General features: G+C 26.6%; 2 protein-coding genes across 2 annotated transcripts in view; both read left to right on the forward strand.

Moving 5' to 3' along the window:
- The window catches only part of Phum_PHUM423730 (Type 2A phosphatase-associated protein, putative), a gene marked incomplete at both ends in the record, with an annotated part of 1439 nt that extends 774 nt beyond the window's left edge, over window positions 1–665 (forward strand). The window contains 2 exons of the mRNA XM_002429153.1: window positions 14–378; window positions 458–665. Of these exons, the coding sequence (XP_002429198.1) occupies window positions 14–378; window positions 458–665 (573 nt within the window). The remainder of the gene's footprint in view (window positions 1–13; window positions 379–457) is intronic.
- A 738-nt stretch (window positions 666–1403) lies between these two features.
- Window positions 1404–6979, forward strand: Phum_PHUM423840 (uncharacterized protein; the record flags this gene model as incomplete). The annotated part of the gene is made up of 12 exons (XM_002429154.1): window positions 1404–1427; window positions 1745–1936; window positions 2021–2053; window positions 4019–4081; window positions 4615–4764; window positions 4852–5085; window positions 5161–5352; window positions 5438–5629; window positions 5715–5961; window positions 6043–6298; window positions 6377–6687; window positions 6771–6979. The coding sequence occupies 12 exons, from the start codon at window positions 1404–1406 to the stop codon at window positions 6977–6979; spliced, it is 2103 nt and encodes a 700-aa protein (XP_002429199.1).
- Between the last annotated feature and the right edge of the window lie 10508 nt (window positions 6980–17487).

The following is a 17487-nucleotide window of genomic DNA, read 5'->3' on the forward strand; positions in this document are numbered from 1 at the left end:
AAAAATTAAAAAGTACAAAGAACTCAAAGAAATGGAAGAGGAATTGACAAGATTAAAGTCTTTGCTTGATAAAGATGGTGATGATGAAATATGTAGAAATTTTTACTTAACTTACATAAGAAAAATTGTTAATGTTAGTTTAGACGAATTGAATTTGATTCATCAAGAAAAACCATTGGCAAAACATTTAGCCGAAGTTAGAGCTAGAGGTACTTCGTTCAGCGTTCAAGAAAATAAAGACAAATATCCGGTTAAACCGTTTAAACCGATTATAATAACTAGAAATGAATTACAAAAAAAAGTTTTCGGAGCTGGTTATCCTAGTTTACCAACAATGACTGTCGATGAATTTTACAGAGAGAGAGTTGCCGAAGGAATGTAAGTAACCCAAAATAATATTCACATCGATATTTAATATGTGAAAGTTAATTTTTTTTTTTTTTTTTTTGTTTTTAAGATTTCCTGCTCATGGTTCGAATCACGGTAAAGTTTTACAAGAAATGACTGATCCTGAAGTTGTTAAAGCTCAAGAAGAAACAGAAAAAATTCAAAAAGAAAATGAAATAGAGACTGATGACCCGACATATTTGGATAAAACAAGAAGAATGGATGAATTTAAAGATACGCATAAAAGAGGCTGGGGTAACAGAATGAATAAAAGTTAAATAAATTCTTATTGATTATTCATTATTATGTCTCATTAATAAGTATTTTTAACTTTTTTTTTTTTCTAAGATTAATACATTCATTCATTTATTTAGTTTTATTTTAGTGAAAAAAAAAAAAAAGAAACTGATTGAATATTAGTCACCGTTATTTGTATCAAAAATTATATATATATATATATATATATATATATATATTTTTGAATAATTATCAAAGTTTTGTACCTCATAATAATATATAATATTACCATTTTATAAAATGAAATCTGAATTTTTTTTTTTTTTAATTTATATTCGAATATATGATTATCATTAAATTTTTTTTTTAATACGCGTATTATCGTCTGACTTAAAATATTTAATTTCTAAATGTAATAATTAGTTTGTATTTTGTAATACTTGAATTTTTAATTAATATATATATATCTATATAATCTGACTTGATATTTTAATTTATTTCTAAATACGATATAAGCTTTACTTACATATTAATAAATAAAACTTCTTGCACTATAACTATAAATTATAAATTTAATTTTTTTTTTTACTAAAACTTTGAGTTTTTACGCCAAAAAACCGAAATTTACACGACAAACTAAAATGGCGGAAATTTCAATAAAAAATTGTCGTGGCACAAGATCAAACGAATTGCTGCGAATAATATTGTGCTTGTTGTTAATATTAAAATATATTTATATGAAATAGAAAAGAAAAAATATATATATTCGTGTACTAATAATGGTAGAGGAAAAACAACAAGTGGTAAGTGAAGTTATTTTTTAAAATTTTATTTATATTACCTTTTTAATTATTTTATTTAAATCGATGTAAACAAATTTCGTCTCGTGTTTAGGTTTTTTTTTTTTTTTTGATGTACAAATTATGTTTACAGTAATTTTTATTTTTACCGTGCATAATTAATTACTTAAAAATTTTTTTTTTATTTTTAAATCGATGCTTAATAATATTATAAAATTTACATTTATTTACCATTGACTTTAACTTTTATTAATAATTAAATATTGAGTTGTTTGATAATTATTTTATAAATTGCATTTGTATTTAATTAACTTTTATAGGAATGGGGAAATGAAAAGTTAATCAAAGCACAAAATGCTATCGACAAAAATCCATATGATTTGGATTCTTGGAACATTTTATTAAGAGAATCAATGGTGAGATGGATTGGAGAAATGAGACCATTTTATGAACAGTTAATATTAGCATTTCCAACCTGTGGAAGATTTTGGAAAATTTACATAGAACAAGAGGTAAAAAATAAAAGGTAATTTTTATAAATTTTTTTGTTTTCAACATGTTTCTGTAAACATTTTTTTTTTCTCGTTTATTTTCAGATGAAAGGTCGAAATTTTGAAAAAGTTGAAAAGGTATGTGTTATTTTAATATATAATTTGTTAATAGTTTTTTCCACCTTTTGTCATAAATATAATATGATATTTAGTAACAGTTGTGATTCTATCCACAATCATAACTTTTTTTTCCTTATTACATTTAAAAAAAAAAATATATTTTTTGTATTTAGACAAAAAAAAAAAAAAATAGTTTATTTTTATAGAAATTAAAATCAAATAGAAAACCTTTTTTTGATAATGTTCATTAATTTTTACAATTATAATTTTAGTAATATGAGTTTATGTATGTGCATATATACATTTCGAAAGAATTGAATTTTTCTTAAAACGAAGTTAAATTATCAGAAAAAGACTTCTTTGATTTTAAACCCTTTTTTTGTTTTTCTCTCTCTCGATAAAGTGCATTCATTTTATTCTAAAGTGAAAATATTTGAAGGTGTAAAGAAAAATCTCATTTACTTTGTGGTATTAATTAATTTATTTTTGTTAGATAATATGTCGAAGTAAATTTTAATTTTTTTTTTTTTCATCCTGCTTGAAATTCTTTAACTCGAATTTATATTTATATTTGTACGAAGTATGTAAGTATAAGTTTCTCTCGGTTTTGAGCGATCCCCTAAAAAGATATTCTTATATGCTCTATTCGAAACTTTATGTGTAGTTTTATAACTTTAATTTAAAAAAATATTTAAGTACTTTAAAATGGTCAATTATTACCAAAGGTAGGTGTTTTTGGTTTTACTTATTTTATCAGGTAAGTCGAATTAAAAAAACAAATATATACCACTTTAAAGTAATTTAGATTTCTAAGTTTTCGTTTGGTTTATTATTAATTTTTGTATTTTAATAAATAAAAAAAAATATCCATCGAATAATTATTTATTTATTTCATTATTTATTTATTAAGCTTTTGAATAAATTAATTATGTTGTTTTTTTTTGTATAATTTTTTTTTTTTTTTTTTTTTTTTTTTTTTATTCATTGGGAAAGAAATTATCTTTATTAGAATAATTTAAAACAGGCTAGTGATGGGCGCCATTTTGAATTATTTAACGGATTTTATTAGTAGGCTGTGACTTTTTCTATTTAAGTTAAAATGTTGTGATAAAAGTATTGAATGTTTTTTTTCTTTTTTTTTAAACTTATTTTATTTATTAAAAATGTACATCGTTAAATAAATTTTAAATGTGGAAAAACGATTTTGTTTTTATTAAAAAAAAAAAAGTATGGAGGATTACAGGTTTCTAAAGAATTGCCTAAGGAAATGAAGAAACGAATGTTTTTTTGTTAACTATTCCGTTTACCAGAAATGGATGGAACACCAAAAACCGTTATTTCAAAAAAAAAAAAAGTATAAATGAAAACTTTTTGTAAAGAGTTTTTTTTTTAATTATTTTTACTTTTTAAAAAATATATTTATATATAAAATTAATTATTAAAAATTTGTTATTTTTAATAATGATACTAAAAAAAAAAATTATCTTTTAATTTTTTTTTTTTTTTTTTTCCAAATTAATATTTATTTTAAAGAAAATAATTAAGGCAAAGCATTCATTAACTAATATTTTTATATTAATTAATATTATTTTTAAAAAAAAGTTTACTTGATAAATAATAGTGAACAATTCTTAAAGAGAAAAAAATGAAATTGTTAAAACCATGCTTTCACTCATATAAAAAAAAAATTTCAAAAAAAAAATTAGTCAGTTAGTCATATAAAATATAAAATTGATAAAACAAACATGGCACATTTTATTATAAGATAATAATGATAAAGGTGTACAATCAAAACAACAACAACCAAAAAAAATTTAGTAAATAATATTGTCTTTTAAACTGATAATACAAAAATTTATTTTTCTTTTATTGAATTAGTATTATTATTATTAATTATTTTTTGTCAATCGTTTGTTTCACAACGATAATACATTTCATAGCATTTAGAAAAAAATTTCTTTTTTTTTTTTTTATTGTTTTCAGTTATTCCAAAGATGTTTAATAAAAATATTACACATTGATCTCTGGAGGCTTTATCTTCAATATGTTAAAGAAACAAAATCGTCATTACAAACATACAAGTAAGTTTTAATTGTGACGTAAGCATTTTTTATGTTTTTTCTTATGATTTTGTATGTATATATATATTATGATAATATCCACTCGGTGATAACTCGATGTACTATAAATTATATGCGCAAAATATTTTGTTTAAAAAAACCGTTAGCGAAAGTGAAATCAAAAAATGGAAAAAGAACGTTAATAAAACCGTTAAATTTTCGGTTTAAATTTTTCTATTTTTTTTTTTTTTCAATTACGTCACGCGATCGAATTGACCAATGAGAGAAGAGTATCGAGTTTTAATTATTTTCAAACGGTTATTCGAATAACGGTTTTCAAATCATGCGGAAGGGATGAATGGAAAAATTTTCCAAAAAAAAAAAAAGTTTTTGTAGTTTTTTTTCTTCTTTTTTTTTTTTATTCAAGTAACAAATAATAATAATAAATTAATTAAATAAAATATATCGGTGTAATAATAATACTTTTTGTTTTATTGTTTGAATAATTTTTTCAAAAAGAAAATGGCACAGGCGTACGATTTTGCATTAAATAAAATCGGTATGGATATTCATTCGTTTCCAATCTGGCACGATTATGTTAACTTTTTAAAATCCGTTGAAGCTTTAGGTTCATACGCTGAAAATCAAAAAATCACAGCCGTTAGAAAGGTTTGTTTGTTTTGAAATTTATTTTAATATAAAGCATAAAGGTAAACAATTGATAAAAAAATTGTGAAATTTTTTATATAAATCAAGGTATATCAAAAAGCAGTCGTTAATCCAATGCTACAAATAGAGCAAATATGGAAAGATTATATGCTGTTCGAGCAAAATATTAATCCTATAATAGCGGAGAGGATGGCGATGGAAAGGTCGAGGGATTACATGAATTCAAGAAGAGTATCAAAAGAGTTTGAATTGACGACGAGGGGAATTAATAGAAACGCTCCAAGCGTTCCTCCAACCGGTCATCCCGAAGAAGTTAAACAGGTTAATTAATTTAAAATTTCTATTTAACAAACCTGGAAGGTTTTTATTATTTATTCCCGTGGATGTCCATCACAGGTTGAACTTTGGAAAAAATACATAACGTGGGAAAGATCGAATCCACTCAGGTCGGAAGACACGACGTTGGTGACGAGAAGAGTCATGTTTGCTTTCGAACAGTGTTTGTTATGTTTAGGTCATCATGCGGATTTTTGGTACGAAGCAGCTCAATTTTTAGAGCAAAGTTCGGCAGTTTTAACGGAAAAGGGAGTGAGTAGTGAGAAAGAGATGCGGGATAATAATCCATTATTCCCTTCTATCCCCTTTACTATTTCACGTGTTGATTCATTTTCAGGACGTCAACGCCGTTAAAATATTTTCCGACGAAGCGGCCAACATATACGAAAGAGCGATAACCGGAGTGCTAAGCAAAAACATGTTACTTTATTTTGCATATGCAGATTTCGAAGAGGGTAGACACAAATACGAAAAAGTACATCAAATTTATTCGAAATTTTTAGACATACCCGAAATCGATCCGACATTGGTGAGCGTGATGTTCTCTGACGGGAAAAAAGTGAACGGAAATCGGATTTTTTTTTTTTGTTAAATTAAATTAAATTAATTTTTAGGCTTACGTACAATACATGAAATTTGCAAGGCGAGCCGAAGGTATTAAAAGTGCTCGTATGGTATTTAAAAGAGCGAGAGAAGATTCGAGATCAAATTATCACATATTTGTAGCGTCTGCTCTAATGGAATACTATTGTAGCAAAGATAAAAATATCGCATTTAGGATATTCGAATTGGGATTGAAAAAATTTGGCGACAATCCGGATTACGTTCGGAGTTACATCGATTATTTATCTCATTTAAACGGTAATAAGGTTTTAAGAGGGGGGAAAAAAAAAAAAACTTATCATAAAGAACGTTTAATAATAATAATAATAATTGTTTCAGAGGATAATAACACGCGGGTTTTATTCGAAAGAATTTTATCATCGGGTTCGTTAGACGCTGAAAAATCCGTGGATATTTGGAATAGGTTTTTAGAATTCGAGTCAAATATAGGAGATTTGACGTCGATTGTAAAAGTTGAAAAAAGACGGTGTGCCGTACTACAGGGAATAAAAGAATTCGAGGGAAAGGAAACGGCACAATTAGTTGATAGATATAAATTTTTGGATTTGTACCCGTGTTCGGCGGCAGAACTCAAGTAAATCAATCGAATTTTGATTTTTGATTGACGCGGAGGTGAAATGTCGTTCATTGTATGTAATCGTTTATTTTCCAGGTCCATAGGTTACAATGAAGTCGCGAAAACGACGAGAGCATTCCATTCGGCGGGTCATCATAATTTCATAAGAGATTCAGACGATCAGAGAGAACTTCTCGCGAGACCCGATTTCTCTCAAATGATACCCTTCAAACCTAAAATAAACGTTTTACCCGGGGATCACGTGGTACCCGGTGGTACTTTTCCAATGCCTCCGGCAGCAGTACACTTATGTTCAATCATTCCACCAGCTACGAAATTTATCGGACCATTCGTTCACGTCGAATACCTCATGGAAGTGTTTAATAGGATTCAGCTTCCGGACAAAGGTTAAAAATTATACAATCGTTTCGGAGAAAGAAACGCAGACGAAAATAAACTAATAAATAAAAAAATAATTTGTAAATTACAGCTCAACCACCGAACGGAGAAAACAATAGTTCAGATATTAAATTGTTCGATTTAGCAAAATCGGTTCACTGGCTCGTTGAAGATGGAGTACCTAGTTTTATGAGAAAAAAGCGAAAAACCCAAAGAAACGAAGATTCCGATGATGAAGATTTTGTCGCACCACCTAAAAACGATATATACAGACTACGTCAACAAAAAAGAACTAAATAAATAGTTATTAGGCGACAAATTTTGTACAAACTATATACATATATATACATATATTTAAATATCAAAACAAAACCAAATCATAAAAATATCATCCGTAATTATTGGAAAAATAAATCAATAATAAAATCAATCAATAAACAAACGTGTCAATCTCACGGCGTTCTACATAAAGTCAAAGAAAATATTTTTAATTACCTGATTTATTTCTTTTTCTTAATATTTTAGGTATAAAAAAACAAACATGGCGATCACGTTGTAATAATGATTACAAAGTATAAAATCACGTATTGAAATGAGAAATGACTACAAAAGTAATAAATAAAATTTGATCGTTACGATTTTATAAAGAACATCATCGGTCGCCATGTTTTTTTTCGCGATTTTAAATATTTAATCGAACGATTATTGATACGTAAATTACACGCGATTTAAACGCGATTTGATAAATAACGAGTAACGATTTCCCGACGTATTAATATTATATTAAATAAATTTTACAATTAAAACTATTTCCTTTAAATAATAACGTCATTAACAATTAAAAAAAAAAAAAAAAAACTTTTTTCAATGTCAGCAAACGTTTATACAAAAAAAAAAGATAAATAAACGTAATTTTAGTGATCATCCTTCTGATGCCACGATCGTAAGGAATGACGTTTTTTTGGCCAACCTACAAAAAAATTTTCGCGGCGTTTTCTTCAGTTTCAGTGGTAGCGTTCGTTCGTGAAATTTTTTTAAAAAAATCTAAATACATCCGGTCAATCGGTTTTTATTTTGTGATAAATAGATTCGATTATGTACAGATATTCGTCGGCGGCAAAAATCACTTCAAACATGTAAGAATTTCATTATATAAATCAATAGTAATCGATAAATATATTCACCTAAATTTAAGGTAACTCTTTCGCCATTTTGAATTCTGTTTCTTGTGTCTAAATTCATATTAAAAATATTTTACATCGCGACAAATATTCAAAATCATAACTTTTAAGTTTTTCTTTTTAATAATAACACACATTACATCACATTTTAATATATATGTAATTAAATTAAAGTATGTAAAAAGTATAATTGACATAATGTACCATTAGGCTGGCAAGTAAGTACTATTGTAGATTTTTTAAGGAAACAAAAAACGACCCATTAATCACAAAATATTATTTTAATGTAATGCCATTATTAACAATAACCTTTTACCATTTTCCAAGTGGTATCATTATCCCTTTTTCATAAAACTCTTTACTTATATGACCAAAAATCTCTTCTCCAATTCCTTTTCTATTGGTTAGCTCAATTGTCTAATGTAAACCTCTGAATTTATGGTTTGATTTTGTTCCAGCAGCTCAAAGTATACAATGCCTTTGTAATCTCACCAAACTGATACCAGTATTCCTTTTCAGGTGCCTGTGTAGCCTTGCCTAGACCAGGATCATTTCCTCAAAACGTTGTCATTATTCATGATAGCCTTATTTCATCATCCACTGGACCTCCAGTGCACTCTTCCAAAGAAAAATCCTTTCATACAATTTAACAATTCAATCAAATGTTGATACTGAAAGGTACAGAACTAACATGTAAAAAGTTCTCTTTGGTGCAAAAATGTATCAACTATACCATTTGTGAAATCCTGATTTACTTATTTGCCAACCTGATATTACAACCTGGTATGTGTGTGAATACCACACAGACCTCAATTGGTCAATTTAAAAACGTTTGAAACTTAAATTATATAAAAGGAATGCATTAAATTTAATCATATATATTAAACGTTAATAAAGAATATCACATACATAAAATAATAACATTATAATTAAACTTTTATTAAACGGTTATTAATTCAAAAAGATAATTTTTAACAATTTAAATAAATTAATACATAAAAAAATGATTTTACATTAGACAACTAAACAACACAACTAACATGAAACTCAGACACACTTAAAACAAAACATAATTATTAAAGTTAAAAATTATCATTATGAGTAAAAGGTTATGTGCTTGGACATGCAAAAAAAAACTTGATAAAAAAAAACGGGGGGGGGGAGGGTATCTGTGTGTTAATGTGTGGCATAAAGTGCTTTCATAGCTTCTAAATTAAATATCAAATTTTTCTTAGAATTATTTATATGAGGACCCAAATTATTATTTGCCTTGAATAGTTTTCACTTACTTTTGTTATGTTTTAAGTAATTTAATACTCTCTTTTATAAAATGTATGAATTATCAACAAGTTGTGTTGATTAATAAAAAATTCTCTCAGTCTACCTTTTCATTATTTTTAATTCTAATAATAATAATAATAATATTTTAACGTTTTTTTTTCTCTTTTTTTTACAGGCAACATCTTTGAAAATATATATACATATTAATCATATTGATTGAGAAAAGTGAAAATTCAAATTCAATATGATTTCTTATGGAAAATAATGGTAAGATTAATATTATTATTATTTTTTTCTTCTTCTCATTTTTCTCTATTCTATTATTCTTTTCAATAGTTAAAAGAAGGCAGTGATGATGATGAAGTTTTTAAATACATATATATAAAAATGGGGGTTACTTTTCTTCCAATCAGATATTGTTATTTCATGAATGAATTTTTTCCCTTTTCAATTATGACTCCGCCTAAATGCCACCACACCGTTTTGCAAAAAAAAAAAAAATTTTTTTTTTTTTTTTTTCTTTTATTATTTTCAATTCTTTTTATTTTTTCCTAATGGTCAAACCACCACCAAAATTATTTACATACGAATAAAAATTATTTATATACATTTATAAAAGTACCATGTGACTTTTTTTTCTTCTTTTTGTTAATATTTGATAACTGAGCAATCACCAATGATTGAAATATTTTTATAAAAACGATTAATCATTATTATTATTATATGAGAAAAACAAAAAGAATGGGTGGGAGAAAAAGAAATTTTCATTAAAAAAAATTTTTTTATTAAATTTTATGTACTCCATTGTCATTATTTTAATGATGTAACATCAATTCTGAAAGTTATCAGGTTTAGAATGCTTTAAGGTTGAATGAAAACAACAACGACAACAACTACAACAACAACAACGACAATAACAACAACAAAGACAACAACGACAACAACAACAACGATAACAACGACAACAACAACAACGACGACAACAACAAAAACAACAGCAACAACGACAACAACAACAACAACAACACCAACGACAGCAACAACAATAATAATAATAGGAATTATGGAGAGGTAATTCTTAGAGACCGACAAGAAGAAACCTTTTAAATGTCTGACATTGATGAAACTTGAAACACCAACGATGGAGTATCATTCGTGGATGCAGAAGAGATAGTCAAAAAATGATAAAATTACATCCCTGATTCTGATAGTAGGACCATACACTGGACACTCTTACATTGGACATTCATACACTGGACATTTATACACTGGACATTCATACTGTAGGACAATAATTTAAAAAAATGATGTAAACTAATTGAAATGTTCGAACTGATGGAAAAAACATTACAATAAAAGACCAAAAAGGTTGGAATATAATAATTTACCTGGACGTCTACATAATGGAAGCATCGGAAGTCATACTAAAATCAATTCGAAAATAAATTTTCATCGATTTAAAGACAAATACCCGTAAAAGGGAATCATATTGTTTAGTACACCTTTAAAAATTATATAAATAATACCACCGTGATTAATTTTTAAAGGATTTATTCCAGAAGAATCGGGTAGAAATCGGTGCATAACTTCAACAATTACATGAAACTTGTATTGATTACAAGTAAATAATAATAATAATAATAATAATGAATGAGAATGGTTAGCTGTTATAACTTTCAACGTTTAACAAATGCCACGTCAACTAATATCGTTTTCTTTCATACGGTACTGCATAATAAAGTTGCTTAACAACAATTGCAAATAATACAATTACATCATTCACAATTATCAAACAAACACCAACGGAATTTTGATTTTTTTTTTTTTTTTAAAGAACAGGAAATGCAGTTTGCATCAATTTGCAAATCACCTGCTTTAAAAAAAAAAAAAAAAACCATTCTCATTTTATTTTTCTCACAAAGTGTATGCATAAACATGTGAGAAATAATATTCAACCGAATTTACTTGAGTAGAATTAAAAAAAAAAAAGAATGAATAACTTTTGTTGTTGTTGTTGCACGGTAGAGTTTCGATAACAATGGATGCATTTTCTTGTTTGTGATTTATGCATTTTTCTTTTATATACGTTTCATTCATGAGCAAAAAAAAAAACAACCTTCCATTATGTTTAACCGGAACAAACCGTTAGACTTTCACTGTGACACAACATCACTTGCTTGTTTTTAAAGTTTTTGAAACCGCAACGCATTTCCTACTCAATATGAAATCATGTAAAACATTTAACGAGGAAAAGTGGTTTGTGAAAATGTTTCCAATGGGAATCTTGCAGCAAAAAAAAAAAAAACATTTAACAAGATCAATGTAATACAATCAAGTTATTTCTGGAAGCTGAGTTCTTTTTTTTTATAAAAAACCAAATAACTGGTTAGCTGGTGATGGTGATGGTGAAAGATGAAACCTGCTGATTTTTTTTCCTTTTTTATTATTATATTCATCAGAACATTGAACAACAAAACCAAAAAGGGATGTTATATTTAATTTAATTTTAAAACACAACTTTTTTTTTGTTCCTTTTCATCAACGAAAGAAAAAGAAGAAGAAGGAGGAGGAGGAGGAAGAGGACAAAAGGAAGAATTTGCAAAAAAGAAAGAGCTTATAATTTTTTTTTTTTTGCAAATTTTAACCCTTCTTCTTCTTTTTCTTTAATACAATTGTACGTGTGAAGATTCTTGGACACAGCAACAGCAACAACAACCATGCAACAGAATTTATGAAAACCGGTAGTCAAATAATAAATTAGCTTACCCTCATTGAATTAAATCTAATTTTAAATTCAAAATGTTTTAACGAATGGGCAAATTTTTTTTTTTCTTTTTTTTCTTCTGACCTAATTCTAATCATTCAGGTTTTTTTTCACAGTCTTCTTATTCAACAGAAAAAAAAAAAAATTGTTTGAATTTTCTTTTTCAGTTTTATTATTATTATTATTATTATTATTTTGCAAAAGGTGGTGAGTCGTTCATTTTTAAACTTATTATCGTTTTAAGGTTGTTATGAATTTTAAATTTATTTTGTTCATTATTTATAATTTTTTTTTTTTTTATTAAATCCGAATAGATTTTTGTTATTTTCTCTCCCTATCCGAACCGCCATTTTTTTTTATATTAATTAATAATAATAATAAATGATATCATTTCAGAAAACGTGGTGGGTGGACTTTCCAAAAAAAAAAAAAAAAATGGAGGACACAAGGAAAAACAGGATCACACTTAATCGTTGGGAAGGAAAAATAAGGTAAATGCATTTAAATAATAATTAATTGGATGAGATCAAAACGTGGCATTAATTTAAATTTCCGTAAGGGAAACGGAGGAAGAAGGGAGCGGGGAGGGGGAGGGGAAACGAGTGTCTGTGACCCATAATTAATCTCATGTTAAATTCAATCATGTTTTTAAAAGGAAAACTTTTCTTTTTTTTTTTTTGCACGAATATTAAAATCTTCTTTATTCTCGTATTAATATAAGTATTTAATGGTAGAGGTTATAAGAAAAAAGTGGTACCAACCACGTTTTGTTTAACGATCGCGAACATATGCTAAACATAAATATAAAAAATAAAAAGAAAAATAAAAGGAAAAAAAAAAAAAAAATTGAATACTTAACGTCATCATATATCATATTTTAAGAAATGCAAATTGCAAAATTTTAACAAAACATTAAAGGAACATTTATGCAAAACGTAACTTTATAACAGGTTTCTACTCTTTCTGTTGTTTTATTTTCAACCCTTTCTTGTGAATGTGAGATTTGTTACCTTTTCATAAAATTCGCGTTTACCTTTTTTACGTGAGGTTTAAGTTTCTTTCTACCCGACTACTTCCACGACATTTTTTTAAACATCGACTTTTGTTGTGAATCGTGATGATGATGAATATACGTTTTGCAAAAAAAAAAATTTATATGTTTTTACCAAATAAGGGCGTCGGTTGTTATTCTAAGGTCCTATTCCGCCATTTTTAAATTTTTATTATCCGATCAAAAATTCGTTTATTTAAAAATAATTTAAATTTAAAAAAAAAAAAAATGTTTTGTTTTCAACACAAGTTTAAGGCCAAGGATTGACTGAATTTTTTTATTTTTTTTTTGGGTGGGGGACGAGGGGGGGGGGAAATAAATGAGCCAGAATTTAAACAATTGTTTGTTCTGATTTTGGTGTGATGACCCAGTGAGATGGGATGTTGTTGGATTATTTTGGCTTTTGTCATTTTTTTTTTTTTTTTTTTTTTTTCAAAATTCCAATTTTCAAACGCCTAAAATTTTTTTATTTTTTATTGACACGTTGAAATCTTTTAATATTATTGTTTAATAATAATTATTATTATTATTATGTTTTTAAATGCTTTGACGTAGTATTAACTATAAATAATCGGACGACGATAGAAATACGTAGAAAATTTTCGAAAGAAAAATTAACGATATTTTTGTCGTTTTCGTGTTTTTTTCCCCTCCTACGAATTCAAAATTAACGCGGTTATAAAAATTTTTGAAACAATGTTCTGAAACAATGTTTTGAAACAAAAGTAAAATTCTTTCTCTTGAATCATACGACGTATTTTGTTTTTTTTTAATTTTTTTCTCATTTTTTTTTTTTTTTAAATCGAATCGTCGATGATATTACGATTACATAATCGTTCATCAAAATAACGTTTAAGTTTTCTAATGACCCGATTAAATAATAATAATAATAATAATAATAATAATAATAATAATAATAATAATACACTTTCGTTATTTTTCACGTATCGAAAAAAAAAAAAAAAATATTTGCTCGTTTGTTTTTGTACAAGTAAATTTTTTTATATATTTCTTTCTCCCCCCTCTCTCCCCCTTTTCCCAATTTGCTACTGGCATGTTTTTTTTTTGAAAAACACACGCAAATATTTTTAAAACATTGTGTCGGTTTTATAAAAAAATCTTAAAAGTATTGAATTATTATTATTATTATTTTATTTAAAAAAAAAAAAAAAAAAAAAAAACGATTTTCGATCCGAATCAGGGATTATTTACGTAACCTTGAATTATAATGTTAGTGTGGCAGTTGTATCACTTTCTGAGAATGCGATATTCGGCCTTTTCGTATTTATTACACAACTTAAAATATATTATTATTATTATTATTATTATTATTATTAACGTTACGTTAAATTTGTTGCGACGGATTCTCCGGGTTCAAATTGTTTTAAATGACGAGTGTTGGTAGGGTAGAATGTGTGGAAAATGTAGGGAAAATGTAAAAATGCGCGGGAAATTTCGAATTATGATAATGTTTATTATAACAACACGTATCACAAATGTTTGTTCTTATCATTGAAAACTCGATGTTATCTGGAAAACTAATGAAACATAACTGTTTTTTTTTTTTTTTTTACTATAAACATTTTAAAACCACGTTAATAATAATTAATTTAACGTTAAGCATTTTCAAAAATTTAAAAAAAATTATCATTATCATTATTATTATTATTTTAAAGAGATTATTTTACGTAGGACGCAAAAAAAAAAAAAAAACAAAAAAATTATTTCGTTCCTTTGTTTTTTATCCTTTTTTTTTGGGGTGGGGGGAAATAAGAAATTAATTAAGTTATTTTATTACAAGATGGCGGTGAACCTAATCCGTAATGCGGCTTTTTTTTTTTGTACTTTCGCTAAAATATTTAGTAAAAAAAAATTATTTCTTTAAATACGGGGAGGGGAGGGGAGGAGTAAAGGGCGAGGTAGTAAATCGTTTGTTTGTCGTATGTGTGCAATTTTTATGATTAATTTTTTTGTTGTTGTTTGTTTGTTGTTGTTGAATACGATGACTGACTGTTGTTGTCTGTTGTTTGTTATATCCTTTGTCGATGTTTAGTATTTTTGGCATTTGTTAAGTTAACGGCAGTTGATTCTGTTTAAAACTGAAATCAAAACAAAAAGAAATCGTGACGAATAATTTGCTCCGGTTTATTTTCACTCTTTTCGAACTCCTTTAATAATCTCATTTCGAATGCTAAACAAACGATTCGCGATTTTAAAGAAGGAACGGCTGCCCGTTCGTCGGGGTAAAGAACCTTAAGCTTTTAATTATTATCATTATCATCATCATCATCATCATCATCTAAACATTTTCTTTCGGAGAGAAATTTTCCTTTTTTAAAAAAAGAAAAGTTTTCCCTCTTCCCCTCTTCCCCTCCCCCACCCCCAGGAAACGATATCAATTATAACCATTGTATACGTACATTTAAATTTATTAAACCTGTTTTGTTTTTATAAATTCTATTGACACGACACGATTAAAGCGAGTAAAAGTGAAATGTCTTTTTCTTAATAGAAAAAATTTCGACGATACACGTTTTATCGAATTATATATGCTTTAGTTAATGTTGATGATGTTGATGACGTAATTATTTATACGTCATCCTATCTGACTTTCATTTTATTGACCGTTACCTCATTAATGAGCTTATTTAATAGTTTTCCAATGTTATTTTAATTACGTTCAAACAAAATAAACGGGAGTGAAATGATTTTCTTTCTCTCTTTCTCTCTCACACACACGGATAACCCCTAATCACCTCAATTGCAAAATTTTTTTTTTGTTAAATAGACTTTAATAAATAATAACTCAGAGTAGATTTATTACTATTTATAATTCTTTGATGATGGCATCATCTTTTTTTAAGAAAAATTTTTCTATTGCCACTACAACAAAAAAAAAATTTGCAGACCCTAATAATAATAATAATAATTTGTATGTTATGGATTCGTTTTAGAAAATCTCTAATAACAATTTCCTAATTTAATAACAAAAAATTTTTACTTATTATTATTATTATTATTATCATTTTCTTTAACTCGACGTTTTCTAAAACAAAAGAAAAACCAAAAAAAAAAAAAAATGGAAAAAAATTTTCCGATAGAATTTAAAATAAAATTTTCGATGGTAGTGAGATGAAAAATAAGGTCTTATCAATATATATTCCGTGTCACGTTTTCAACCTTGTGATAAGGCATAAACAAAATCGTTATTATTATTATTATTATTATGTTTTCTCCGGAAAGGAAAATCAATCGATCCATTCAAGAAAGAAAAAAAAAGGAAAGAAAGAAAATTTTTTTTTTTTTTTTTCATTATTGTCGATCAATATAGTTTTTACTTTTACTCGCTCCCCCCCCTCTTTCATCCTCCTCCTCCATTAACCCCTCCCCTCCTCCCATTTCAAATCACGTTTTGATCAATGTTTACCCGATCTGTAAAATTTCGGAAAATTTTTTTTTAATTATTCGTACCTGTCGGCCATTTTTTTTTTTTTTTTTTTTTTTAAATCGACGCCGACGTATCGGCGACAAATTTTTTAAATAATTTTTTTTTTTTTTATTAATTGATTTTTACCGGGTTGCATAATGGCGACAGAGTTCATCGCTCTCTCTCTCTCTCTCTCTCTCTCTCTCTCTCTCTCTATCGTTTTCGACAAACCCTTTTCGATCTTCTTTTTTTCGATAATATGCATCGAATTTTTTTTTTCTTTTGTCGATACATTGTCGTTCGTACAAACATACAAACGGGGGGGGGGAAATACGTCACGCGAAAAGTTTTAGTCCTTCACCTGTCACCATTAACGACGATATATATACATTTTTTTAAAAGGTTTTTTTTAAATAGGTTTGACATTTTTTGTTTTTAAAACTTTTTTATTAATAATAATAATGATGATAATAATAATAATAATAATAATAATAATAATAAATTTAAAACCGTTGAAAATCATTCGTGAAATAAGAATGATATTCATATCATTTTCGATTGCCTTTTCATTGCAGTTTGAGTAATTTAATACTAATAATAATAATAATAATAATAAGTATTAGTATTATTATTATCATTATTATTATTTCAGACGTCTGAAGTGTGGCAATTAAATTTTTTTTTTTTTTTTGTCTTAAGGCTCTGAGGTCATCGGGATATTGGAAAACGTGGGTTATTACGTTATAACGACGATTTCGTTCTCTCTCTCTCTCTCTTTTTATTTATTCTGCAGTGTGAATTTTTATTTCATTTGAATTTCGTCGTGGAATTAATTTTTAAAAAAAGACAAAATCCCAACGTGACATGTTTTCCGCCGCCATATTGTTTTTTTTTATTTTCACGAATTTCTAAAAAAAAAAAAAAAAAAAAAAAAAATTTTTTGTTAATCCGTCGTATCAAAGCTTTTTTTTTTTTTTTTTTTTTTTTTTTTTTCCAAGGACGATATAAACAATTTATTTAAATTATGGTTTTCTTCGCCCACAAGAACTCGGTTGTTGTTTGTTGATGTTGTTGTTGTTTTTGTTGTTTCCTCTTGAAACAAAA

The sequence above is a fragment of the Pediculus humanus genome, genomic scaffold, assembly GCF_000006295.1.
Source record: "Pediculus humanus corporis 1103172108193 genomic scaffold, whole genome shotgun sequence".
NCBI lineage: Eukaryota > Metazoa > Arthropoda > Insecta > Psocodea > Pediculidae > Pediculus > Pediculus humanus.